Here is a 26,515-nt window from a genome sequence, read left to right as displayed (position 1 = left end):
GAAATTAACCCAATAGTACAAATGATACCGCATTTTTCATAAATTTATTTAAAGAAATAAAACATTTAGTTTCACAGTCACGCACCACTTTGAGTCACATGAGATCCCGAATAAAATACCTGAAAGTTTGTGGTTGTGACACGACACGCGTGGAAAGTTCAAAAACGATACGACTTCTTGGCGAGGAGCTCTGAAATGTGCAAATGAAACTTAATCACTATGTTTTTGTTGCCGTGACGCGCTCTGACAGCGTAGCTCAACTTCGTGTTGTAAACAAGAAGAGATGCGCAAGATTTCGCCGCCTGAGAAACTGGCAGATATCAACGTCGACGTGTTAAATTAGCAAAGAAAGAAAAAAAGGCAGCTTTGCCTTTCAACTCCACGGTGTCATTTATCACCCCTGAGTGGCTTCACCTGACACCATGTCAACATGTTCTAATGCTGCAACTCTGTGAAGCGACAGGGCCAAAGGAAAAAAAAAAACATGACGAGAGACCTTGTTTTTACGTCTCTGTCTATCCATCAAAACTTCTGCAGCCCTGATCCACTCAGCAGAGCGCACGCGCCAGATTACAGGTTTCTCGAAGAAAAGAAAACTACCCTTCACCTCACTTGACCACGAAAACGTGTCCTCCGAATTGAAAATAATTATCCCAACACACGCGCCCGCCGCTCGTCCGCAATTCACCACGCGCACTGAATTTAAATTTCCTGTTTCTGTTGCACGAAAATGGCAACTTGATGCGGCTGATGAGTGCCCGGGTTTAACGTGGGCAGTGGCCTGGTTTAATTTTAGCGTGTGACTGATGGCCAATGTCGTTTGTTCAGCAGGCATCACAACTGTGGGGGGGAGAAGAAGAAGAAAAAAAAAGAAACTGGGTCAAAAGAAGAACTTATGAGGGAGGGTCTCATCAGGACATTTTGAAGTTTGAGGGTTTTTTTTTTTTTGGCTGTCTGTTCCGTGGCGGATCGCAAAGTTAATGCCGGCGCAGTAACTAAATTAACATTATATGGGGGGAGAGGAGGGGAGGAATTTACCTCCAGGTCTGAGACGTTAACACCTAATCCTGCACCGGAGGAATACCTGATGAGGACATGTTTATATGGATGAGGGCCGCTGACACGTTTTATATCGCCGTGAAACGCCGCAGCAGATGGCGATGAAATTCACACGCCTCGATCTTAATGTTTCGTACGGGACATTCCCCCGTATCGCGCCGGATAGTTTTCCCTTACGACGCTCAACCAAACAAAAGAAGAAGGCGTGGAAATTTACTGATGATCTAAAAGCATCCTCTACTCCTCTGTTGGTTTTTTATTTTTTATTTTTTTTTTAATTACACCCAGGCAGTTTTGAAGTGGTAAAACAGCAATACAAACATGTCAAATATGCAAACTAACTTTCAAGATAATGACCACATTTACATGCACACAATAAAGCATATGACTTGGAGAGAGCCAGAGGTGGGAGACTGGTTAAGGTAACAAATCAAATATTGCATTTATATGCACAGCTGTATCCTCATTACTGTCAAAACTCCTCATGCCTGAGCCAAATCTCTCTACCCCAACCCCCAACTAAGAGTGGGGATTTATTTATTTATTTATTTTTATTCCCCCCCAACCCCCCCCCCCCCCCCCCCGTGAAATATGGCTCCACAGCTTGCAGAAATTTGGTCCGAACATTCCCACCGACAGCAACAGATCCTGCAGCAGCGTATGCCGCTCCCAGAGCGACCGCAAGCACAGCAGACGGGCAGAATTTAATCAGATCCCTGCTAAACCGAAAACACAGGTTTACTCCATAAATGAAGAAAAAAATGGGAGGCCAGATTGGATTGTAAAAAAAAAAAAAAACATGCACACACACACACACACACACACACACACACACACACACACACAGAGAGATCACAAAGAGGAAAAACACCAGAGAATAAGCATGTAGCAGTACTTAAGAGTTACTATTCATCACAGTTTTATGGACCATTATTATGGAATTGATCAGTTTTTCTGCTGCACAACAGCTGAGACGGATATTTACAGACGAGGCTTAAAAAGCAGAAGTATACACCCAATTTATTTTTTATTTTTGTCTGATATTAAATCAGGCAAAACCTTTTGTATTTTAAGTCTGAAAGCTTATTTAGATTTTAAAAAAATGTTTGAATAATGTACGGCAGTGTATTAAGGCCATAGTAGATAGGAAAAATAAAAGGAGCAAATTTCTGCCTCTTTTTTTTTTTTTTTTTTTTTTACATTTTTACACAAGTTCACATAGTTTTTGAGATTAATCTAAGAAATGTTCTACAAAAAAACCAGTAACAGTTTCTGAGTTTGAAGAGTTGAAAATTTGCTAAAAAAAAAAAAAGCAAACAAACAAAAAAAACCTTGAAATTTCTGAGTTTTTTTGCTCCTGTTTATTTTTGTGTAAGTCGGCCCTAACACGCCGTCGTAACAATGAGAGACCAGGTTTTATAGGTTTCTTAAAACTCCCTTCAGCAAAATATTTTGGGTATCGTGCTACAAGCTTTTCACGACTGTGTGCTGAATGTTGGCTCCTGACAGAACTGGTGTTAACAGAGCCGGCTTTCACAACGCGACGCTAGCAACCCCAACTCCACAGGTGGGATGGTTTTCTCAGGTTTTCCTCTGTTTCCCATAGATACGACCATGGGGACTGAGGCCAGTCGGTTCCATTTCAGGACGCCTCGCAAAGTTTTTTTTGTTTTATACATTTGTGACGCTCTTACTGACTGGTGTTGATAGTGGGGCTGAGCTTTGCAGCCTAATATCAACATCATTCACCTGGTTGACGATAAAGGGACGATAACACATTTTCTCACCTTAAAGGGGCAGTATTATTTAAAATGTAATTTCTTTTTTTTATTTAAGCTTTACATCATGTTATAATGTTGCTCCCTCATCAAAAACATACTGTTTTATTTTGTAAATAATCACACTAATACAAAGTTGGCACCTTTAGTGGACATTTAAAGCAACTTTTCATTAAAAGTGTCATTATTTACCGAATGACACTTTCTGACAACAGAAATAAACATTCATAAAGACTCCTTCATGTTCATAACAGGTGCCATGTCAGTCTTATGCACACCTCCTCAAATAAAGTGTTACCTCTTTATTTGGTGTGAGAAGTTGAGCGTTCTTGGGTGCCCCCTACTGGTCTGGAGGCCATAACTCACATCTCATTGTGTTTATGCCTCGGTCTGGCTCTCCTTACGAAATATATCACCAGTGTGGCATTTTATGTAAGGAGCCATAACTCAAACTTTTCCAGTCAGAAACAGTAACTATGTATTTCTGTCTATTAAATATATATTATTTCTTCTGTCTTATTTCTTATTTTTTCTATATTTCTGTCTATTAAATATATATATATATATATAAGCTCAAACTGTGGCAGCAAAGTGGAAATATGAAAGTATGCGCATCATGTATTTCTGGAATCTCTTGGATTTAAGTCCGCAGGCTGATGATGTCTTCCATCAACTCCTGCTTTTTTTTTTTTTTTTTTTTTTTTTTTTTTAGGCCAAGTCTAGCGTGTTCAAATCATAACTTATTGAACATCAAAGGAAAATGTAATGACATGTATGGAGAAGTGTTTTTTTTTTTTTTTTTTTTTTTTTTGCCACCGTCGCACACTGAGACGTAAAAATCCGTGTCAATTGGGAATATTTTTGCAGCCTTCTTTGTGAAATCTTCTCCCTTCTCCAGTTAAAACGAACGGCGAAGTGATTTCATGTTACGTTATGAGATCTCCCCTGATAACGGAACGACGTCAGCATTCGCCAATCAATGTTCAATCTAAACGAGCGGCGACGCGTTTCACAAAACGAGTTTTTTACGGAGAAGGGAGCCAGCAGCCTCATGAGAATTTTAGCAGCAGACTCAAGACTTTTTGCTCTCTGAAAACAGAGCGGGCTACATTAAGCGCTTGCGAGTGTGGGATTTTTGACCGAGAGCTGTGCGGCAAATTCAATCAGTGGCAACCTGTGGAGAGAGAGACATCACATATCCTCCCTCTCTGTCTGTGGGAAGGGAAGCTAAATCATGTAGAGACAGAGAAATCCTGCAAGAATAAGAGAGCAAGAACACAGCCGCTTAGATGTCTGGGTTACTGAAAATAGGCAAATTGAAGAGTTCTTGCCGTTCTTTCACATGCTCAAATAAGGAGCTGAGTGACGTGAAACCATAGGACATGAAAAAAAATACGTTAAAAAATTTGATTCCCTTGCTAAAATCAAGGATGCAAAGAAGTAGGAAGAGGAGAGCTGCACATAAACGGCCTCACAGCAGCAACGTTTCCGTCCAAACGTCACGCATACTTTAAATGAACTTTTAAAATGTTTAAAATAAAAAAACAAATTTTATAAAGTGAATCAGTCGCGTTTCCATCTAATAATTCGGAACATATCAGCCAGGTTAGACGTGGTGTAAATCTGTTGCCGTAACGCGTGGCTGTGGTAAACAGGAAGTAGAATTTGCAAACTAGCAAATTCTACTTCCTGTTTACGTGAAACGTCTCTTAAGCAATGAAGTAGACACTGATTAATCTTTGAGTCTGTTCCTCTGTATGACCGTGATGCAAAAAATGTTAGATTTTTTTTTCTTTTTAAATCCTTTTAATAAAAACATTCAACAACAAAAAAGTAATTTTCAACTACACTTTCAAATTGGATTCAAAACTCTAGGCTTTATGTGTATCTCCAAATTTGAAAATCAATTTTCACTCTTAGGGGGGAATGGAGAACGTTTTTCAGGAATGAGTTATAATTGTTACGTCGACTAGCATCGGCTACGATTCCCAAAGCATTACCAAAAAGAACGCCGCACCCACAAAGAAACGCAGCTGTGACTGCAAGAATTGTGATCTTGGATTTATCTATTTGTTTTTCAGATGGAAATTAATTGTCGTTTTAGTGCAGATAAAACTACGAACGTTTCCCAACAGTCGGATTCGACCCGGCCTCCGTGTTTTGACGAGCGGAACTGAAAATGAGCGCGATAAATGAGATCCTACTCACAGCGCCAAAATACTCCACAGATGGTGGAGTATTTTGACCTATTTGGAGTATTTTGACCTATTTGGAGTATTTTGACCTATTTGGAGTATTTTGGCCTATTTGGAGTATTTTGACCTTTTTGGAGTATTTTGACCTTTTTGGAATATTTTGACCTTTTTGGAATATTTTGACCTATTTGGAGTATTTTGGCCTATTTGGAGTATTTTGACCTATTTGGAGTATTTTGACCTTTTTGGAGTATTTTGGCCTATTTGGAGTATTTTGACCTATTTGGAGTATTTTGACCTTTTTGGAGTATTTTGACCTTTTTGGTGTATTTTGACCTATTTGGAGTATTTTGACCTTTTTGGAGTATTTTGGCCTATTTGGAGTATTTTGACCTTTTTGGAGTATTTTGACCTTTTTGGAGTATTTTGACCTATTTGGAGTATTTTGGCCTATTTGGAGTATTTTGGCCTATTTGGAGTATTTTGACCTTTTTGGAGTATTTTGACCTTTTTGGTGTATTTTGACCTTTTTGGAGTATTTTGGCCTATTTGGAGTATTTTGACCTATTTGGAGTATTTTGACCTTTTTGGAGTATTTTGGCCTATTTGGAGTATTTTGACCTATCAGCACAAGGCCTATTTGTGCTGATAGGCCTTGTTTTGTTTTCACCACACATAGTGTTGCATAATTAATTTTTTATTTTCATCCAAAGAGCATTCTTCAAACACCTATTTTTTCAGATGTATCTCTGCTGTGACTCTCAGTTGAAATGCCAGTCTTTTGTGATATATATATATATATATATATATATATATATATATATATATATATATATATATATATGTATGTATATATATATATATATATATATATATAAACAATAAAAATCTACATATAATGTCATGTATATCAAGTATAATTTAATTGAAAAATTGACCACAGGCAATATTAAAAATATAAAAAGTAATGACCCGGTGGGATAAATGTTCACAGTCTTAGACTTAAATTTGATTCTTCCTCTGATTCACGTTTTATTTTCAGTCTTGAGTTCACACCTGCACTCAGTTACAGTGAATCTAATTGACCTGAAATATGTTACAGCTGTTACAGCAGGATTATTTTTATTTTTTATTTTTCATCTTCAGATAATTAAATAAAAAAGAGTTTGGCACCAACAGTGGCGCTGTTGCAAAGTCCCCCAAATTGGACGACATGGCCGCATAACAGCATGGCTTTGGAGAGCATTCATTACGCCAGCATCTATCGTTTTAAAAATATTGAAAGGGTTAAAGTCTCGAAACAATTAGCAATCAATTTTGTTTCAACTCATTTAAAAATAATGAGACAAAGCCATGCAATAAATCATAATTTGTCAGGCCTAATTCAAGTAAGTCATTTCAGGGAGTTTATACATTTTTTCATCAACACACAAATGATCTCCTGCTAAAGTTGGAGATGATATAGATATCTATATATATCAATTATATCTCAATTATATAGATAATTGAGAACTATATATATCTGCACACTGCTGCATTGTGATTACACATCTTCCCCCCTCCCTCACCTTCGCTGTAGTTTTCAGCGGCCGGTGTCACGTTGCCGCTGACGAAGGCGTGACCAATCGGACGTGATGAAGAGCAGAGATCTTGTCATCGGGTCGTCGCGGTTTGGCGAAGGTCTGGAGCGGTTCGGCTCCGAGTCTCTGCCCCGTGTCATTTTACATTTTTAACACAAGCTCATTTGGGAGTTGTATTCTCACCGCACTTTTTCCTGACCGCTGATGCCAGAACGTTTTCGTTTGCAACTTCCTGTCCTTGATTAGGTTTTACTCCCATCTAATCCATTTTTTATTTTTTTTGTTTAAATCTAAATCTGTTGCGTTTAATGTCAGATCTGCGTCTGTGTCTCAGAATTCAGTGATCCCACACAAATGAAGTGACGCTACTTGGTGGTGGGTGCGTGTGAGGGTGTGTGTGTGTAGGTGTGTGTGTGTGTGTGTGTTTGGGGCAGTCGAGGTCGTTTATCACTATGGTATTTTCATACTTTTACAGATTTGGTTGTTCACTGAAAACATTTAACAACCTTCCTTCCTAGTTCTTTTGTTCTTCTTCTGCAAACAGACGTTTAAACGAAACAGAAGATCTTAATTTCAGATTACAAAGGAATTAAAAATAATAATACTAATTCATCCTTGCATGTAGCTTTTCCGAGTATCCAAAAAATAAACGTTTTGCAAGAGTTTATGATCGAGTTCGTTTTTTTTTTTTGGCTTTAAATCTAATTTACATGTGTAAAGTGAGAGACAATGCTAAACTGAATTCAACTAAATAACATCTTATAAGATAATTTAACAAAAAAAATATTTTTTTATGGACATTAAAATGATCATTATGTTGTGACGGCGGTATAAAATCAGACAAATAATGTGTGAAAAAAAAAAAATCAAGTTTCTCTTCTGCCTTCTCCCATTGCTCCCAGTAATAAGTACAGGAAACCACTAAGTCAGAAACGACCAATCAGAGCCAGGAGAAGCTGTGATTGGGTCTTACCTCTGTGCTCACATTCTCCTGCTTGCTCTTTGCTAAGCTACAGCCGTTTCACCACAACATAGCCTGCGACCAAAGCTAATGCCAGTTAGCATAGCTACCGACGGCGGTGGATAAACGGTTTTCCAGTGACTGTAAGTTGTTTTTCCAGCATTAGCACACTGAGCAGCATACAGAAAGTTGATTGGCAGCGCTAAGATCCTCCTCCTGGCTCTGATTGGTTGTTTTTGATTGTCACTTTTGCAGGCCGCAATAACGGCACTGGAAAGGAGCTCAGTTTTTTGTTGCCACAGATTATCCGTCTCGTACCATCCTGTCACAACTTGGTGGCAGTTTTAATAAAAATGGACAAAACATGGTTTTGTGCTGCGGCTTTCAGCTTTGCATATAAATATTTGAAATCAAATAGGAATAATTTTCCCGTCTTTCTGTCGTTTTAAGCCAATTAGTCTGCAGAATAATTAAAAGTAGCTTGGAAAAAAAAAAAAAGAAAACCCTTGGAATGATTTAAAAATTGAAATGTTTGCTTTGGTTCCTAAGTAACGGTGCACTTGATGACCTGCATTTTCCTTCCAGAACGTGATGTCACAGCGCGTTCCCTGCAAGATTTGTAACTGAACAGTAGCTTCCGGCTAAAATTTAGTCTTCCGCTGAGAAGACTCAGGGACTCAGGCCTCTGTGCACTGATCATGATGGAGAAAACGTTTATGGAAACCAAGGGCTACACATATAAGGCCTCCATTGCAGAAGGATCGTTTGGTAAAGTTGTAAAAGCAGAGTCAATTCATCTGAAGAAACTAGTCGCTATAAAGATTATTGGCCTGAACAGATACACCACCGTCAACAGAGAAAAGTTTGTCACTCAGGAAAAAGAAATTATTAGAACTTTAAAGCATCCCAACATCGTCAAAACCTATGATGTGTTTGAATCTCGCTCAGAAATGGTAAATATGAACATTTTTCTTTGCTTTGAGCTAATTCTTTGGAATGGGAAACCAAAACTACTGTTGGTTGGACAGCTATGGCTAAAGGGTTTGGCAGTGTTGCTGCTGTTGTTATTATTGTTATTGTCACAATAACCTAATCGTATCATGCTGTCTACAGCCTGCGTTTTTTTTTTCTGTCAATTGGTAAAACACCGGCTAAATATAGTTGTAGCTTTAAAGTGCTAATGCCTTTATTCCAATCTCGTGCCAACATGTTGACAGCTAGTACACAATGCGCAGGAGGATATGGAGGAGCTAAAAAAAAGAAAAAAAGTATTTTGAGAACCTGCAAAAGTTTTGTGAGATCCTGTGAAATGTATGAAGAATCCATAGTTCAGCTGTTCCACCAAATGACACGACCCATCATAACCTGTGAGCGCATTTCTCTGCATGTACGTCTTGAAGACAAAAACTAGCATGGAGCTCTGACATTATTATTATTATTATTATTATTATTAGGTCTGTGCAGTAAGGTCATGGATTATGGCGGCTATCATAACCTGTGTGCTAGCTATTTGAGGGTCAAATAATCTACTGCCCAGATTACACAAACACTCTTCTTCTCACTGGTCTATAGCATGTACATTCACAGAAATGCACACTGTCGCCCCCTGCAGTCACAGATTATGATGGCTCACAGAACACTGCGCATGTTGCCAGCAGAAACCAGGCAAGAATCATACGAACCATTTAAACTATTTATTTACAATCAGGCCGATAAAATAATCTATAACTTGCTGCCAGGGCAGATCACCTCCTTTTTCTTACTCATCAAACCATGATACACAGTTGTAGTGCGCTAACAACATGCTAGCTAATCTTAAAAAAAAAATTCTGGTAGCCATGGCAACGACTGAGAGTTCAAAGGCTTGCCGACTCTTTCTGCAGTCAAGCTGCATGTCCGTCCGCAGCGTTTAAAAACAAATCATCCATCTGTGATGAGCTGAGCTAAAATTACCAAGTCGGAATAGGATTTGTGCTGGATGAGTTTCCGATTGATAAGATATCTCTTCCGATGTCCCTCACTTCTATGAAAACCACGTCTTCTGTCGAGCACTGATTTAATGTCCAGATACTTAAGTCCACACTCAGGACACTTTGTGGGCGTCCTCCATTATGTCTCAGAATTGACCCTTTGGGTCTGACAAAAGTAAATTGGGATCTCAAGAAACTTTTACAGGATCTCGAGCAACTTTCATGGGCTCTCCATGAACTGGCAATGGATCTCATACATGGGACTTGACCCCCAGGTACGGAGGACTGAGGATCTTCATATGTGGGGCACGCACTCTGATCTTGCGATCAGAGTCTTGTAAAGGTCGGGATCTTGTCCCGACCTTTACAAGATCGGGATCTTGTAAAGGATTCTGATCTTGCAAATGTAGAAAAAAATATTGGGAAACTTTTGGATAATCTCAAGAAATGTTTTTTTTAAGGATTTTTTTTTTTTACTCTAGTGTTTTTCACATCACAGTAGATTGACAGAAAAGAAGGTTGTGAGGGAGGGGAAAGACATGCAGGAAAGGTCAAATGGCCTGGACTTGGACCCATGATGGCCGCGTGGAGGCCACGGAGCCCTTGTAGGCTCTGTTCGTTGGTCACGCGCTCTGCCACCGCTGTACCCCGATCTTGGGAAACTCTCAGAATATCTCAAGAAACTTTCAAAGGATTTCAACAAACTTTCACGGGATCTCGGTAAAATTTAAGTCATAATTGAAAAGGCAGTCCTTCTTTTCCTGTATATATGACGAGTCCAGCAAATGCAAATCCCCACTCTGCCTGTCTGTCTGCTGTGAACAGTGCTGCGTTGTCTGACTGATGAAATGATTCCTTTAGGTCTACGTTGTGATGGAGCTTTGCATACAAGGAGACGTCGCTAAGCTCATTTCAGCCAGAGGGGCTCTAGATGAATGTTTCAGCTGCAGACTTTTTAAGCAGCTGTGTCTGGCCATTCAGTATCTTCACGGAATCGACATTGCTCACAAAGATATTAAATGTGAAAACCTTCTTTTGGACGTGCACTATAACCTCAAACTGTGTGACTTTGGCTTCAGCGAGAAGCTCACCTACGTCGACGGCAAATTGGTGCTGAGTGACACCCACTGCGGCACCTTACAGTACGCGGCGCCGGAGATCCTGAAGAACCTCTCGCATAACTCAAAGATCACTGATGTGTGGAGCATGGGCATCGTGTTGTACAAGATGCTCTGCGGGTCGCTTCCTTTCACCACCACCAACACGACAAAACTAGTGCAGCTTCAACTGAAGCACAACATTAAATTCCCAATTGGCTCGTCTGTTTCAAGTCAGGCGAAAGAGCTGATTCACAGCATTCTGCACCCCGTGGTGGAGCACCGGATCACCGTGAGCAGGATGCTAGAGAGCCGGTGGGTGTTGAAGTTGACTGAGGAAGACAGTGACGAGGGGACGACGACGAGCCGGACGGCGTCTCTAAGTGAAATCAAAGAGGATAAGCTAACAATAAATAACTCGGACGCATAGAAAGGACTTTCCACTGCGGCCCCGTGAGAACCACCGAAGTCGGACAATTTCAGGATTGTTCCAACGTTGAATAAATGTGAACCGTCTTAATTGGACTGGGTGGTGGTTTGGTTTTTACATGCAGTAGAGTGAAACAAGTGATTTGCTCCATACTGGTTTCTTTTGTTTTCTGTTTGATATTTCAAACTATTTTTTAAAAATTATTAAAATAAAGTCAACTTGTGAAAATACTCTGGCTGTCATCTCCTTAAAAAAAAAAAAAAAAGAAAAAAAAAAAAAAAAAGGTCATTGATATTTGCCCAGGCCTTCCGCAACTGGCTCCCTTCTATGTGGAGGAGCAGCAGCGGAGCCCCGATGCCCCGCAGAGAAAACTCATTTTGTCCGCTTGTATCGCGATCCCGTTCTTTCGGTCGTGACCCAAACTCGAGACCAGCAGGTTCAAGGCTTGTCGCCGCGACAGGCACCGACAACCGAGGCAAACGCAGATCCGACTTGTACCTGATGTCCTCCGCTTTCCTTGGAACGTGTTCGAAAGTTCTCCCCGGAAGTGGGAGCTACAGCTCACAAGACGTTCCCAGCAGATTATATCCACACAGAGGAAACACGCGGGGTTGTGTGTGGGGGGCTTTATTGTCAATAACCTTCTAAATCCATCGTAAGCCAGAAAAAGTGGGGGGAAAGGAACTTCTGATTAACGCCACTCAAGGAAAACTAATAAATTCTCCAGCGACACTCTGACTGTGACAAATCCATCGAGCGAACCGCCGGCGCATCCCCACCCGCTTACATCAAAGCCACTTCAACCATCCGCATTATAATAATGAAATCGGGTTATTGCACACTCAGATGCATAAACTAATTGTCAGATTCCAGAGTTCGAACATATGGCTCCGTGAGCTGTGGCGTGGCGTGGCGTGGCTGAGCGACCGGCGCCGTAAAAATCAGAATCGGGTAATTAATGCCGATCCCAAAACGTTAATCAGACGATGAGCGCGCACGTCTTACCTCTGAGAGCACAAATCACCTGAAGAGCTGACTCCTGTAGTCATTATAGCTGCACGGGTTGCTGCGTTTATGATCTGTTTATGCACCAAGAGGGCAAATTGCAGCGGCTCAAACAAAACCGCATGTTTTACCGTCCTTTTAGTCTAATTGTCACTTTTGGAGAAAATGCACTTAGTGTCGCCCTCACGCCTAATGTGTTTAGAAAGTGCATAGGAATAAAACCCACCGCTTTATAAGATGGGCGTCTAATAGCGCCGTTGGCTTTATTAGCGAAACTGACACACACGCACGCACACGCACACACACACACACCCAAACACACACACACACACAGCTGATATTCATGTCAGAAAGAATTCTCTTATCAGTTTTTTTCCATTGTCTCCTCCTTCACTGCGCGTCGCTTGCGGTTCTGGACAAAGATGGGATTCTAATATATAGCCTATATATATATATATAATACTTCAGCTTACATGAATAAGTTGCAGCTGTTTATTTCCTAAGCCTTCAGGCTCTTCCCTAATGAACTGTGGAGGACAGTCTGGATGTCTGCTCACCTGGTGAATAAACATTTATTTGGGTCGCGGGAAAAAGAAACGTAGAAATGTCGTTTAGCCTTCCGGAGTCCAAACCACAAACAAATTATATGTTGGAAATGTATCCGATGGATCTTTTCTGTTCCGGTTTTACGGACGCGTAATTAACGCACCAGCAAAATTTGACACTTTATAATTAGTTCAAATGCCAGTGGGAAAAACAAGTTTTATTTATTAGAATGGCCGAGGAGAGATGTGTTCTTCTGCTTTTCAGTGACAGCCTATTCATGTGCAAATCAGCTTTTTATCGGTGCCGGCTGTAGTAATTGAAATAGCTGCATGTTAGGCGGCGCACCGCTCTGAGCCAGGAGGAAGACGGAGAGACAAGATCCTCTGCAGAGTTTGCCTTCAAAAGCCACCTGGTGCTGATATGACTGTGTGGAGGCAGACGGCAGCGGAGCATCCTGTTAGATTCCCTGCTACACCCTAAAACACTTAAAGGGGCAATACGTTGTGTTCTCCAGGCACATAGTCCCGTTTTGTAAATTAACCAAGTAACTATGTTATATTCGCTTGTTAAAGTAAAATACTATGTAACTCAAGTGAAATTTGACTTCATAGTTTAACACCTTGAAATTAACATTCTGTCTCTTTAAAAACTCCTGCTCTTTCTGAAACTCCGCCTTCAGGACGTCATCGCAACACGGCTCCTCTGTTGGCCCTTGTTTCTACCAGCGATGCGCTGAGGAGTAGCTCCTATAATGAGCTCAGCTGATGCGCAGTCCCGCCAGGTGTTTGCTAATTGCTGCTGGCTAGTCTGGAGGAGCTGAGTGGGTTAGTCGTAGGAAAGGGCGGAAGCTTGGAAAGTGGCGTTTTCCACAGCTGAAAGGTTGCCACGGGAGATTAAGGGATTTCTCAAACATGCATGAAAAAATCAAAGTAACATTACAGGAATGTTTTGATGAGGGAATTATATTGTAATGTTGTGTAAAGCTAAAAATAAAACAAACAAGTAAATATTACACAATTTTACCACTTTAGGAAGACCCACGAAACCTCTAGATGCACGTTCTTTTCTTCTCTATTAACTTAATATTCAACACTTCTCAATGTGTCCACAATCTCTCATCCCACACGTTCTAACCACCCTGGATTATTTCACCTTGTCTCTAAGCAGCTTAATCTGAAATGTCTCTTTGACCTAAAGTCGAATTGTTGACCTGCAGGCATGTGGTTTCAGGACATTTATCACACAGACCTTCAACTAGACACACTTAGACCCTTGAAACTCCTCCTGCTGTAGAGTATGTCACGGTATTGTCAACATTGGTTATACGTAACCTCTACTTCGCCAAGATCCCTTCGATCAATGCTACACTTTCTACAGACGACGATATCACCTGCAAACATAGACTGTAGTGATCTTTGCCAGGCGCCGATGCCAAAATCCTGAACTGGGCACAAGAGGACCAATATTGACGAGCTGGGCCACGTCCTACCACGTGATTGAGGTCACACTGGTGATTTGGGATTGTTTGGTTGCCGTACCCGGGTACCTTGAATTCCTCGAGTGGCTCAGAAGCTTTTCATCCCCGGACAACAAAGAACTCTTGAGTCAGACTGTTTTGTTTGGCACCTGAAAGCTGTCAAAAATGCAGATGGTATTCAGAGATCTATGTGGCTGTGTATTTCTGTGAGCCTCATTACCCTGAAGCAGGGCTGTGGAGGACAGAGAGCCAAAATTCCTCTGCAGTGATTTGAGCCGGACATAAAAAGTCAAACTGGAGGAGGAAAAAAAAACCTCTACTTTTAAGCTTTTGCTACTAAATGCAGTTGTACAACTTACTGAATTATAGATGTGCTCGGTTTTTCTCGCGACTGTCAAAATCTCAGTGCAGCCTGTTGAAATAGAGGCACTAAAAACCCTTCAAAACATGCAGCGAAACAATCGTACGATTGCTTGTCGACTGTACAGGCAACTTTACATGTGAAGGTAAAGTTGTCGACTGTAAAGAACCATCTCTGAAGATAAATTAAAGCGGGGTTTCCTTGGTGGGAGGGGGGTAATGGAAGAAAGCGGAGGAGATGTATAAAACTACAGGAAGCTCAACACTGGACTGAAAATGTAACTCTATTTTACTCTTTGTAGCAATAAATACAGCAAGTCTTTCTATTTGGGAAGCCAAATTCTTAACAAAGAAGCTGTTCACTGCCTACCATTTCAATTGTCGAACATTACATGCTGCTCCTGTGTTGTGCATGCTGGCATTTTTAAAGCATGTTTTTTTTACGGGTCTCAATGGATTTATGTCTCCTAAAGGTTATAAAACAAAAGGTCGACACATGGTAGTGTGACAAGGTCAACTGGTTTCCACTCAGTTCTCCTCATTCCTTGCTGCTGGTAATATTTCCAGTCAAATGTTCATGTGTTGTAAGTTTGTCAGAGTAGCAGTATTAAGTGAAATTTTTTTAGCTTTACGTCACCATATAATATTGCTTCATCAGAAACACACCTGGAGTGTTGCTCTGATTCTTTCCTCTGTGTGTGAGAAATCATTTAATCTCCCATGGCAACCATTCAGCTGTGCTAAATGCCTGCTTGGACGTAGCTCCTCCTTCCAGGCGAAGCTTCTCCTAGGAGTTGCAGTTTCCAAGCCTCCATCTCACAGAGCAGCCCTCCCCCACCACTCCCTTACTCAGCTCCTTCAGACTAGCCAGCAGCAATTAGCAAACACCTGATGGAGCTGTTCATCTCCTGAGCTCATAATAGGAGCTGCTACTTAGTGCGACGCTGGTAAAAACACCGTTAAAGGGTTAACAGAGGAGTAATGTGACGACTTCCCGAAGGCGGAGTTTCAGAAAGAGCAGGAGCTCCTTAAAGAGACAGAGACCCCATTTCAAGGTGTTTCTTTCTTTTATGTATAGCTGAAAATAACATAGTTACTTTATTGTAGTATAAAATGTCACTATATGCTTGGAAAAACACATAATACTGAAGTGAACCTGCCAGCTGACTAGCAGTTCACAGCAGCAGTTTTGGGGAAAAGCAGCTCCGCCACTGCTGTACCGTGTTCCGGCCCGTCATCCCGACTTCAAGCAGTTGGCATGAGTCGCTAGGTAATGTGCGTCAGCTGATAAACTTTGTGAGACCTTGGCACACCCTGATGCCGGTAACTGACCAGTGTCAGGGACAAACGTTCTGTGTGTCTGAAACGAGACACGCAGAATGCTATAAAGGTAACGCGTGTGAAGCCTGGAGGATAATTGCTCGGCATTGCAGCGTGGGCCGCAGAACCTTCCACACCAAAACCCCGAAGGTGTTAATAGAGCAGAACGAAGGGCAACAAATCCCCATGAGTCGCTTTCTCCTTTTGTTATCGCCAAACTTTTACACTCCAACACTTTCGGTATTGATTGCGAATCCTTTCCGGCTATTATGTATATTCTGATGCCGTCTTGTTAATCTGCACACGAAATGCAGCTTTATGCCAGGGAGGAGGCTGTGCAGCAACAATAATAATAATAAAAAAAAACCTCTACTTCTTTGATTTAGCTTACTGAAGCATGGGGACTCACGCCTTGCACCGGTGTTCATTTCATACTCCCATTTGTATCGCACATTTGGAATGCAGATGAGCTGGTATTTTAGCTCTGTCTGTCTGGCTTTGTCCTAATGAGGCATCGGTAAATGGGTTTCCATTATTCTGGATGTGGCGCTCCGAGGGCCCCGGGTTGACTTGTGTTGACAAAAACCAGGAAGATAACTTTAATGAGCTCAAGCTGGGTGTTTTCCATTTCAGATGTGGCGATAAAAACCCTTGTCATTAGGACAGATAACTTCAAAAGTCCCCCGTGATAAGTGAGCTCTTTAGATTTGCCTCCAGGCCTCTGGTGTTCTAATGGTAAACTGCTGCCTCAAAGTGCTTACTTACACTTTTAAATGAGCGCGGAGCCGCCGTGTGTCGTTCTCTTCCGAGCAAATATTTGTTCTGCTGCCCCAGCAGGAATTTCGCTCTATTTCCAGGCCGTCTGTGAAGCTGCGCCCACCTTCTTTCCTTGATGTTGTCGCAGAGATACAGGCGCGCACACGACGTCCCCCACTCGACAGCTCCGAGGGGACGCGGGATCCCAGGGATCGATGGACGCCCTCGCCTGCACTTTGAGCCTCTGCAGCCTCTCCTTTAGCCTCCGATGGCCATTAGGCGAAGAAAGGCTCTCCGCATTCCGGCCGCAAATAACAGCGAGAGCCGTCTGAAGCTGCGTGTGCGCCGCGCGGCGAGAGGTCCTTGAAAATGTACTCACCCATAAAGTAAAGGCTGCCTCAAACAAAAGGTTGGAAGCGAGGTGAGCGCTTACCTTTAAGCGAACTTTGTTCGGTTTCAGACGCTTTCACCGCAGCTCCTTGTTGAGGTCGGCTCTGCCAAGGCTGACAAGCCGAGTTCATTTTGCACTGAAAGGCTGCCTGGAGAGCACATTGTGGCACTCATGGGTGAAAACACTCAAATTAGTAATGCAACAAAAAGATGATATGAAAGGGGAAGTGTTATATATTTTAGAGCAATTTTTACAGCACAATCGAGTAACTAATCTTCGGTTGTTATAAAAATATGTCCAAAACAATATGTAAAATATGACTTAAAAGAATTTTGACTTCGCAATTCAACACCTTGAAATGCCTCCGTCTCTTTAAGAAACTGCTGCTCTTTCTGAAGCTCTGCGTTCAGGAAGTCATCACAACAGGGCTCCTCTATTAACCCTTTAGTAAAGTTTTTACCCAGTGCAAGTGGCTCCTAAAATGAGCTCGGCAGATATTCAGTTCCAGCAGGTGTTTGCTAATTACTGCTGGCTAGTCTGAAGGAGATGGGTGGGGTTGTGAGGCGAAAGCTTGGAAGCTGCATCTCCAAGATGGAGCTGCGTCTCAAAGTCCAGGATAGGTCCACCCAGGTGTTTTGCCCTGCCGAATGGTTGCCATGGAGATTAAAAGCATGAAAGAATCAATGAATCTGATGAGGGAATAACATTGTAACACAATGTAAAGCTCAGAAAGGTCGACTTTGCCTAACGCCGCCCCTTTAAAACTCCCAATTGAGCACAAACGTGCAACGCTTTGATCATCATCTATTTATATCTTCGCGTTTGGTATGTTAACGATTAGACCTCAGAGAATTATCCTCTTTTGAACAGCAGAGTTGCTCTGAACAGGTCGTTGTGATAATTATGGCTCATCCCTCCAAAGTTTCCAAAAAAGGATCCTTCAGTTTTTTATTCATGTTTTTACTTTTTTTTTTTTTTTAAATGAGATTACAAGGAAATTACTTTCTGTTACAAGAAAGACAAATTTGATTGTTGGATATTTGTTCTGTTGCAAAACCCCTCCGCCCCCAAAAAATGTATAATGTATAAAATGTACATATTGTAAGGTACAGTAGTCAGTGGTGATCTTGATGTCTTACAGATTTTGCCAGTGCAAGGCATCGATGCAGCTGCTTCGCCATGGAAACCCATTCAGCGTAGCCCTGTTATCTACTTTTTTTTTTTTTTTTTTTCTAAATGGAAGGAAACATGAGGTTTGGACGTGTGTTGCTACAGACTCTGTAAAGCATAAGCAGCAAAGCTATTTCACAACCAGACTTATTGCGCAATTGGCGTCCTATCACAGCGTCATGCTGGGATTCCCAGAGCTCCTTTCTTCCACAAGCGTTGGTAGAAACAGTTGGTGCTAAATTCAACACACCAGTGGCCATGAAAGTTATTGGAACACCTAAATTCAACGCAGACACGCGGGCCGTCGGAGTGTGTTCCTGACTCGACACACTGAGCTACAGTCTTCAGTAATCCTACACATTTCTCAACCCGGCAATATCTTCTTGTGGAGCGGCGTGTTGTGCAGTTGTGTTTCAGGTCATCGGGCGTGGACAAGAGATTGTAAAATTCAAGGCCTTCTCCTCTTTGTGTTATTCACTCGCCTACACGGGACTGTCTGAGGGATGTGAGAGCATTTTGATAACGTGAATGACTGATTTTTCGTTTCACATTCTTTGCATTTTGGCGGTTTCACATCGCCTAGTTAGCATTTCTGATGTTTACATTACAAATGTACACAAATCTTTGTCAATATTCTGTAAAAGACACAATTTCACAATTGGGGAGTTTCCATTAAATGAGAAATAAAAAGAATGTCACACATTTATAAGCCATAAGCCATTTGAATTCGTGGCTTTGAAGGATCCAAACACCAACATAAGATATATGAGCCATGGTGCTAGCGCTCATCCTCTATTGGCCAATCAGAGGAGACGTCAGTGACTTATTCAGGTATTGGAGCAACAAGCCCCGCCTACTTGGGAGCGGCCACGTATGCGGCATTTTGGGCAAATTTTACAGAAGAGCTGTGGATTGAAAACACAAAAAAGCAAAAACACACCACCGTCCTCCTGTCGTCGTCTTTTCGGTTTTCCGACAGTAGGAGCACCAGGTTGTTGATCGTGTGACTCGTGTGATGTGAAATAAACCAATTTTGTTACGGCCAAACAAACCCGCCTCATCGCAGCGCCAAAGCTTTGCACAGTGTTTCCATGACGCAAATTAGTTTTCGGGATTTGAATTTGCGAAATTTGACAGTCAGTGGAGAAGCAGCGAGTGTAAGAGCAATAAAGATGTCTACATGAAGTAAGATCGCCTCTGTCCACCAAAAATATAACAAGCTTTGTCCTTAACTGACCAGTACTGCTACATTATCATCTGCTCCTTTAAACTCTCCTTCCCCTCTGCATCAAAATTCAGAATTTCAGGTTTTGTTTTGTTTTTTGTTTTTGCCTTCCGCATACATTGTGTGTGCTGGTTGCATATTGAACAGATGCCAAAAGTAAAGCTGGGTTTCAGAACGCTGCTGGCAGCAGAAACACAAAAACAGCTCAGCTAGCGTCGATGCGCTCTGCACCGCCTGGACCATCACGACTCGTTAACCTGCAGCTCAGAGGCCCGCGAGCCGTCTCACACAACACAACGGCTCCTGCTTCAAAGGATCTCCGGGTCAGAAACGCTGCATTAATGATAACGTTTGCCCAATTTGCATTTGCTCCCGTGTTGTTCATGCTTGGAAGTCTGGTGGAGGTGCGCTGTCGACGTCTTCAAGATCAATTTTTACTTGCCTTCAATCAAACTTTTCTTTTTTCTTTTTTTTTTTCTTTCCCGGAGAAAAACTGTGGCTGTGGGGACGTCCACTTATTAGAATTTACCACAACGTGAACTTATTACCCTGCAGGCATGACAGCGTTAATTTAAAATTTTTTTTTTTTTTTGCCCGACCCTGTTGCATATGTATTTAAAATTTCCAAATGTGCTGTTAATAGACGCGGCGACTCTGAAGCCGACTGCTTTTTTGCCTTGAGCCAGTTGTACTATTAACTTTTGGAAAGGAGCTGTGATTGGGGGGGAAACAAAACAAAATGAAAACTTGTAACAGAACCATTTAGTTCAGCTGCAAATACATTTACATGAGCAGATTTCTATTCTTGTGTTTAAATGTACCGTTCGTAGCTAGAATGTTAATGTTCCCTATTTTCTGCAGATATGTTGTTAACAAATGTCCAATACACAATGACTGTGGTGGACATGTATTTAGATTATATTTTCATGGAATAGTAGGCACTGATGCAGGTGGAAAGTGGCTTCAGGTAATATCTGTTTTCTGTCATATTATTATTATTAATGACTCTACCGAGCTTTAAAGGGGCGATATGATGCAAATTATAACATTATATCATGTTATAATGTTATTTCCTCATCAAAAACAGACCTGGAGTGGTGCCTTGATTTTTTTATGGATGTTGGAGAAGTGCTTTAACGCGCCATGACAGCCATCCATCTGCGCAAGATGCCTGGGTGGACCTAGCTCCGCCTTTGAGGACGAAGCTCCTCCTCTTTTCGAGGACGACGCTCCTCTCCGAAACTGCAGTTTCCAAACTGCCCTGTGACTTTTCCACTCGGCTCGCAGGAGCAGGTAGCAAACACCCGGTAGAACTGCGCAGTAGCTGAGCTCATTATGCTAGCTGCGTCTCAGTGTAACGCTGTGAAGCAGCTAGTAAAAACCTTGTTAAAGGGTTAATAGAGGAGCCATGATGCGATGACGCCCTGAAGGGAGAGTTTCAGATAGAGCAAGAGTTTTTTTTTTAAGACACAGAGGCCCAATTTCAAGGTGTTAAATTATTATGTAAATTTTCTTCTAAATCATATATATAAGCTACAAAATTGCACTATGTGCTTAGAAAACGCATAATGCTGCTCCCTATGCTGTTCTTTAAAAATTCAATATTTTCAGCTTCATGAAATTCTGCATCCGTAAATGTTTTAGTAATATGTAATTTGGTTTATTTTTAAAGTAATGCCTTATTCTGTTTGGAGCAGGTTGGTATTAACTGCATGTTTTTATTACTGGACTTCGTTTTTAAACCTGCTCAGTCTTAATCTGTTGTGATTTTCTTAATGTACATTGTTCTTAATTTCTTAGCATGTTGAGTTGTCTTTGGCTGACAGCTGCTATATAAACACATTTGCCTGGCATTATTTGCACTTTTTCAAACATTGCATGGCCTGAACTTTGATAAAAATAGTTGAAACCTCTTAGATGATCTTATATATTTTACACTTGTGAATAATCTTTCTTAAAGTAGAACAATGGACAGCAACATGGACTTCATTGTTAGCCTTCTCAGATTGATTGATAACTGATCTCCTCAAGTCATTAGTTATGTTTTTCCTTCTTGACATCACATTAAAACACACCTCCACTCTTGAGTCGTGCAAATTGATAAAATCCTCTGCTTTTCCATATATGGTCATAATTGCTGATGCTCCATTTTTAGGCAAAATTTAATTAGCACCACCAGTTCACTTTTTTTTTTTTTTTTTTAGATAAATGCTAAACTCAGCAGGCTGGCTTTAACTTTGATTAAAAAAAATAAAATGACAGTTTTGAATCTATTGTGTTTTTTGTACCTTGAGGTTAGATTTTAATTTCTTCAGAATGCAATAAAGAAAAGATAATTTTTACTATGTAAGTACTACTATAAGTGGAGAAAGGTCTGCTTTCTTCTGTTGACGTTGTATATATATATATATATATATATATATATATTATATATATATATATATATATATATGTCATTTGCAGAACCCAAGACAAGGTCTTTGCTAATTTTGAGAAATATAGAGATGTTACTAAACTGTAATACAAGAGAATGGAGCAAAACATGCACCATGTCAGGCTCCTTAGAAGTATTTGATATTACATGCAGGCTGAAACAGAAGAAACATGGTCAGAAACTAGGACATTTCAGAACCAAATATGCAGGGAGCTGACTTTTCAGGAGCCAACTTGTCAGATTTTAGTGTTATGCAAAACATGCAACATACATGTTTAACTCAGTGTTATAAACATAAGCGTAAATGAATAGGTATTGATTTCATGTCTTGTTATACGATGAAAAAGTAGCCTATTGAGTTAAAAATAAGTTTAAGAAAATACATTCATAAAGATATGTAAAAAGTGTTTTTTTTTTAAAAAATGCACAATACATCTTTGGTGTCAGTTCTGGTCATGGCTTAAACAACCAATAGCGAGTGCAGGCTGACTTCACGTCAACCTATGAGGTTGATTGTCCCGCCCCCCCTCACTGCTGCTCAGAGTGCATCAGACGCAGATATTCTTGGTTTAAGAAAACAAAATTAACACAGAGAATATAGTGTTTTATGATTTTTTAAAATTATTATTTATTTTTGCCCTGAGACAGTCTGTCCAGGGTGAACCCCTCGTCTCGCCCGAAAACGTTCGCTTGGAGATTGGCACCGGCACCTCCCGACCCCACTGGGGACAAGGGTGTGAGAAAATGGATGGATGGATTTTTGCTTGGATTTTTTGCTGAGTGATGCATGAATAGCATCCCAAGCCACACTCCATTCCAGGTGGCAGCAAAATGCATCCAAACGTTGTTGCTTGGCAACCTTCTTAAAGAAGGAGAGCGCCACTGTTTGCTTCTGCTGAAGAGCTTGAGAGTTAGCTGGAGAAACTTGGAAATAGGTAACATTGTTGTACGACGTGGAAAAATGACTGAAAAATCCCTTTGAATTGTAGCTTTAAGCCACTATTCAACCAATAGTACTGCAGCGGAGATAGGATCACACTTGGTTACTTTCTTGTTTTTATTTTTAGGACATTTTTCCAAAAAGTGCAAAGTTTGGATCATTTGCCAATTTGAGTTCATAACATTCCAGTCAGTAAATTCCAGTGTGTGTTCGTTCCTCTGTCTCTCTGACCACCGGGGGTATCTGAAGGAGCCTACCTCCTGGGTTGCACTTGATCTTTTTTCATTGTTATTATCTTGTCATCTTACTGCCACCAACACCAATCGATTTTACTCGACTTTAATAAGACGGTCGAGAACAAATCGGTCCAGAATTGTCAATCTGAATGAGAACGATGCATGATTTATGAAATCTGTACAATAAGAAAAGTTAGCGAGGCCCCTGATTCTGTGCTTCATATATATATATAAAAAAAAAACTTTCACCGCAATTATAGCTGTGAGTCTGTGCATAAAAGCTCAGTCTGAGTCAGAATTAAGATCAAGAAGTGAAAATCAACTTTTTTTTTTTTAAATCTTATCGGTTTTAAAGTGGATTAAAGTCTGAACCTTGACTGTCATATACTAACACATGAGGATGATTTCATCTAGAGCTGCTGAATTCTGCACATTGACTTGTAATGCGTTCGTTACATATTAGCTGTTCATACACTCTGCTTTGATAATGTTACTTAAGTAAAGACCTAACTGGCCTCCTCTCAGCTCCTTCAGACTAGCCAGCAGCAATTAGCAAACACCTGGTGGAACTGCACACCAGCTCAGCTCGTTATAGGAGCTGTTTCTCAGAGCAACTCTGGTAAAAAAAAAAAAAAATGTTGTTAAAGGGCTAAGAGAGGAGCCGTGTCGCGATGACTTTGTGAAGGCGGAGCTTCAGAAAGAGCAGGAGTTTTTAAAGAGGCAGAGCCCCAATTTCAAGGCTTTGAACCAGGAAGTATTATTATAACAACTGAAAGTAACACAGTCACTTGATTGTGCTATAAAATGGCACTATGTGCTTGGAAACCAACACAGCACAGTCATTTTAAAGAAACTCAGTGTTTCGGTTCTTTTGCAGTTTTCTGGAAGTTTGTTCCACACATGGAATCACATGCAGTTTTTTACTAGTCATAGCAGAGAGTTCCACTCTTCTTCTTTTTTTTCTTTGTTTGTTTGTTTACCCAGCTGCTCTATTATACATGCACACATTCACACAGCACTATGCAGATCTTAGAATACCCAGAGTCCAGGAACAGAGAAACATTTTTTGGGTCCATTAAACAAATAATCTGGTCACAGCATTTGTCAACCACTGTCCTCCCTCAGCCTTTTACTAAAGGGGGGGAAAGAAAAGTCAGTGGGAAGAATTTTAGAATTAAGTTTTTACTGATAAAAACTGGCAGCAACTTTAGTTTAGTATTATTGATTGCAACGTCGGCAAGTTTTATTGCTGGTATACCGAGGTCCTTCTACAGAAACTGCAGCTCTTAATTAAAAAGGAGAAGCCAAGGGAAGAATTTTAGAGAAGTTATTACTGATAAAGATGTTCAGTAGCGTCCGCGTTCCTTCGGGCTTGTTCTTATAAATCTCGTTGCTTCTCTCCAGAGTTCTGGCAAAGTGGCATTAGAGCAAAGAGGGTTGGGAGGGTGAGCAAATATACCACCACACTTTTCAGAGTCTCCAGTTTCAAAAAAACAAACAAAAAACAACTTAAAGATTTTCTTAAAAATTACTATTTGTGTCGGTCTGTTACACAAAATCAGACCAAAATACAAAGACGTTTGTGATTGTATCACAAAACAAAAAAATTTCCACTTGATCCTCATCTCCATTTAGTTGTCCCTCTGGAGTTTCTCCCATTGAGCTCGATTTCAGAGGATGCGCTTCAGCCTGGTCAATCAGAGAACAGAAAGAGCTGTGAATGATGACGGTGATTTTCCACGCTGTTTTAGAGGCGTAGTTTTAGCAATGGTATCGGTACAAGTGAACAAAGTTGTTCAGACCGTATTGGAAACACTTCCAAATATTGAGCAATTAAAGATGAAGCAAAGGGAATGTTGAAGACAATTTTTTTTGCTGGCATAGATATTGTGGCCTTAATGGAAGATGATTGTGTACAGCCTGTAAGTTTCATATCGTAGCTTCTGACTTCTGTTATCCAGGTACATAGTGCCATTTTATAGCACAATGAAGTACCCGTGTCACCTTCAGTTGTTGGCCTGTACGCTATATTTATCAAATATAACTTAAAAGAAATTTAATATCATAATTCAACGCCTTGAAATTGGGCCTCTGTTTGTTTTAAAAACTTCTCCTCTTTCTGAAACCCCGCCTTCAGGAAGTCATCACAACATGGCTCCTCTGTTAACACTTTAACAACATTCTTACCAACTGAAGTGTTATGAGCTCAGCAGAAGCACGGTTCTACCAGATGTTTACGAATTGCTTCTGGCTAGTCTGGAGGAGCTGAGTGGGGCTGCTCTGTGAGGGAGAAATGTGGAAACTGCAGCTCTGAGGAGGAGCTTTGTCCTCAAAGGCGGGGCTAGGTCCACCCAGACGTTTTGCACAGCGGAATGGTTGCCATGGGAGATTAAAGTATTTCTCAAACATTCATGAAAGTTCAAGGCAACACTCCAGGTGTGTTTGTGATGTAAATCTAAAAAAAAATAAATAATTTTTTTAAGTATTTTATTTCATAATACTACCATTTTAAAAGCATAGTGAATAAAACCACCATTTTGTGAGTGAAAGGCATGATGGAAATCTGAGGCATCTATCTTCTGTAATTAAAGAAACCTATTGTTTCATGAGCTCAACATGGACATCCAGCTCCAACTCCAGCCGTTCTGGCAAAGACAGGTGGATTTCTGTAACGAGTGTTATGTTGCTGGAAACGGAGCGAAAGGAAAAAGCATCGCCCCGCCGCACAGATGCTTTTCAACTGTCCCCCTGAAAATCCACCAGGAGCCTTTGCTTTCCCCCCAGTAACAAGTTTCCTGTGGGCTTACGAGTGAGAGGCTCAGATTAACTGATAAGCAGCCAGACAGATTTTCACAGAGGCGAGGGAGAGGAGGAGAAGAGCACATGAAAAGAGCAAAGACTTTCCATTCAACTAAGAAGCTTACTCCGAGTCAAAGGACTCCTTTTGGTGTCCGACGGTTCCTTATGAATGCTGACAGGATAGATTATCTTGACAGCAAAGGGGGTCAGAAAGAATGTCACGTCATGTCATGTCTGTCTTTGAGCGCAACAGCCCCTCCCCTCTTCCCCCAAACAATTCCTCCCATCAATATGTCTCCCTGTGCAATAAGTCATCGCCAGAAATAAAATGTTACATGACATCGCTGGTGAAAAGGTGTTTAGCTATTTTTGTCAGAGACAGAGGCTCTTTGTTGTAGAGGGAAGGAACAAAAAGAGACACTTTGATTGAAAGGAAGACGATGTGTGAGTTTTTTATGTCCTGTTAGTGGCTAACGGTGGCTCTGTTTAAGCAAATCAGTGTCTAATATTGATGCAGTGTCACATATTGTTCTTTAAACTGAGCCACACGGTTTACATCGTAACTGAACGTGCAGATTAAAAACGGTGGTCTACTGTAGTGCTTGCCTGGATTGCTATACGTTTTTCCGGGTAACAAAAAATTATTTTCTCAGGTCAGGCTAAAGATTATGACCACTCTCCGATAATATCTGTTTCATTTGACCTGTTAGTGCGGTTGGGTATATTGTTGCAGACCACATAGAACGTATAAAGGGGCAGTATTATGTGTTTTCCAGACACATAGTA

At 40.9% G+C, this 26,515-nt stretch overlaps 2 protein-coding genes across 4 annotated transcripts in view; both read left to right on the top strand.

Moving 5' to 3' along the window:
• The window catches only part of LOC122840638 (BMP/retinoic acid-inducible neural-specific protein 3-like), a 135,607-nt gene that overhangs the window by 47,263 nt on the left and 61,829 nt on the right, over window positions 1-26,515 (top strand). The window lies entirely within an intron of this gene.
• On the top strand, window positions 7,536-11,165 carry LOC122840640 (testis-specific serine/threonine-protein kinase 2-like). The gene is made up of 3 exons (XM_044133185.1): window positions 7,536-7,716; window positions 8,159-8,526; window positions 10,405-11,165. Exons 2-3 carry the CDS (start codon window positions 8,272-8,274, stop codon window positions 11,068-11,070), a joined length of 921 nt encoding a protein of 306 aa, XP_043989120.1. The 5' UTR covers window positions 7,536-7,716; window positions 8,159-8,271; the 3' UTR covers window positions 11,071-11,165.

This window comes from Gambusia affinis, linkage group LG12, assembly GCF_019740435.1.
Source record: "Gambusia affinis linkage group LG12, SWU_Gaff_1.0, whole genome shotgun sequence".
NCBI lineage: Eukaryota > Metazoa > Chordata > Actinopteri > Cyprinodontiformes > Poeciliidae > Gambusia > Gambusia affinis.
The sequence above is the reverse complement of the archived record's forward strand: the minus strand, read 5'-3'. Positions and strand labels throughout refer to the sequence as shown.

Excerpts from the sequence above, each read along its gene's own strand:
- LOC122840640 (XM_044133185.1), top strand. The coding sequence starts at position 8,272 with ATGATGGAGAAAACGTTTATGGAAACCAAGGGCTACACATATAAGGCC. Across the intron at positions 8,527-10,404 it reads TTGAATCTCGCTCAGAAATG|GTCTACGTTGTGATGGAGCT; the intron begins GTAAATATGAAC and ends TGATTCCTTTAG.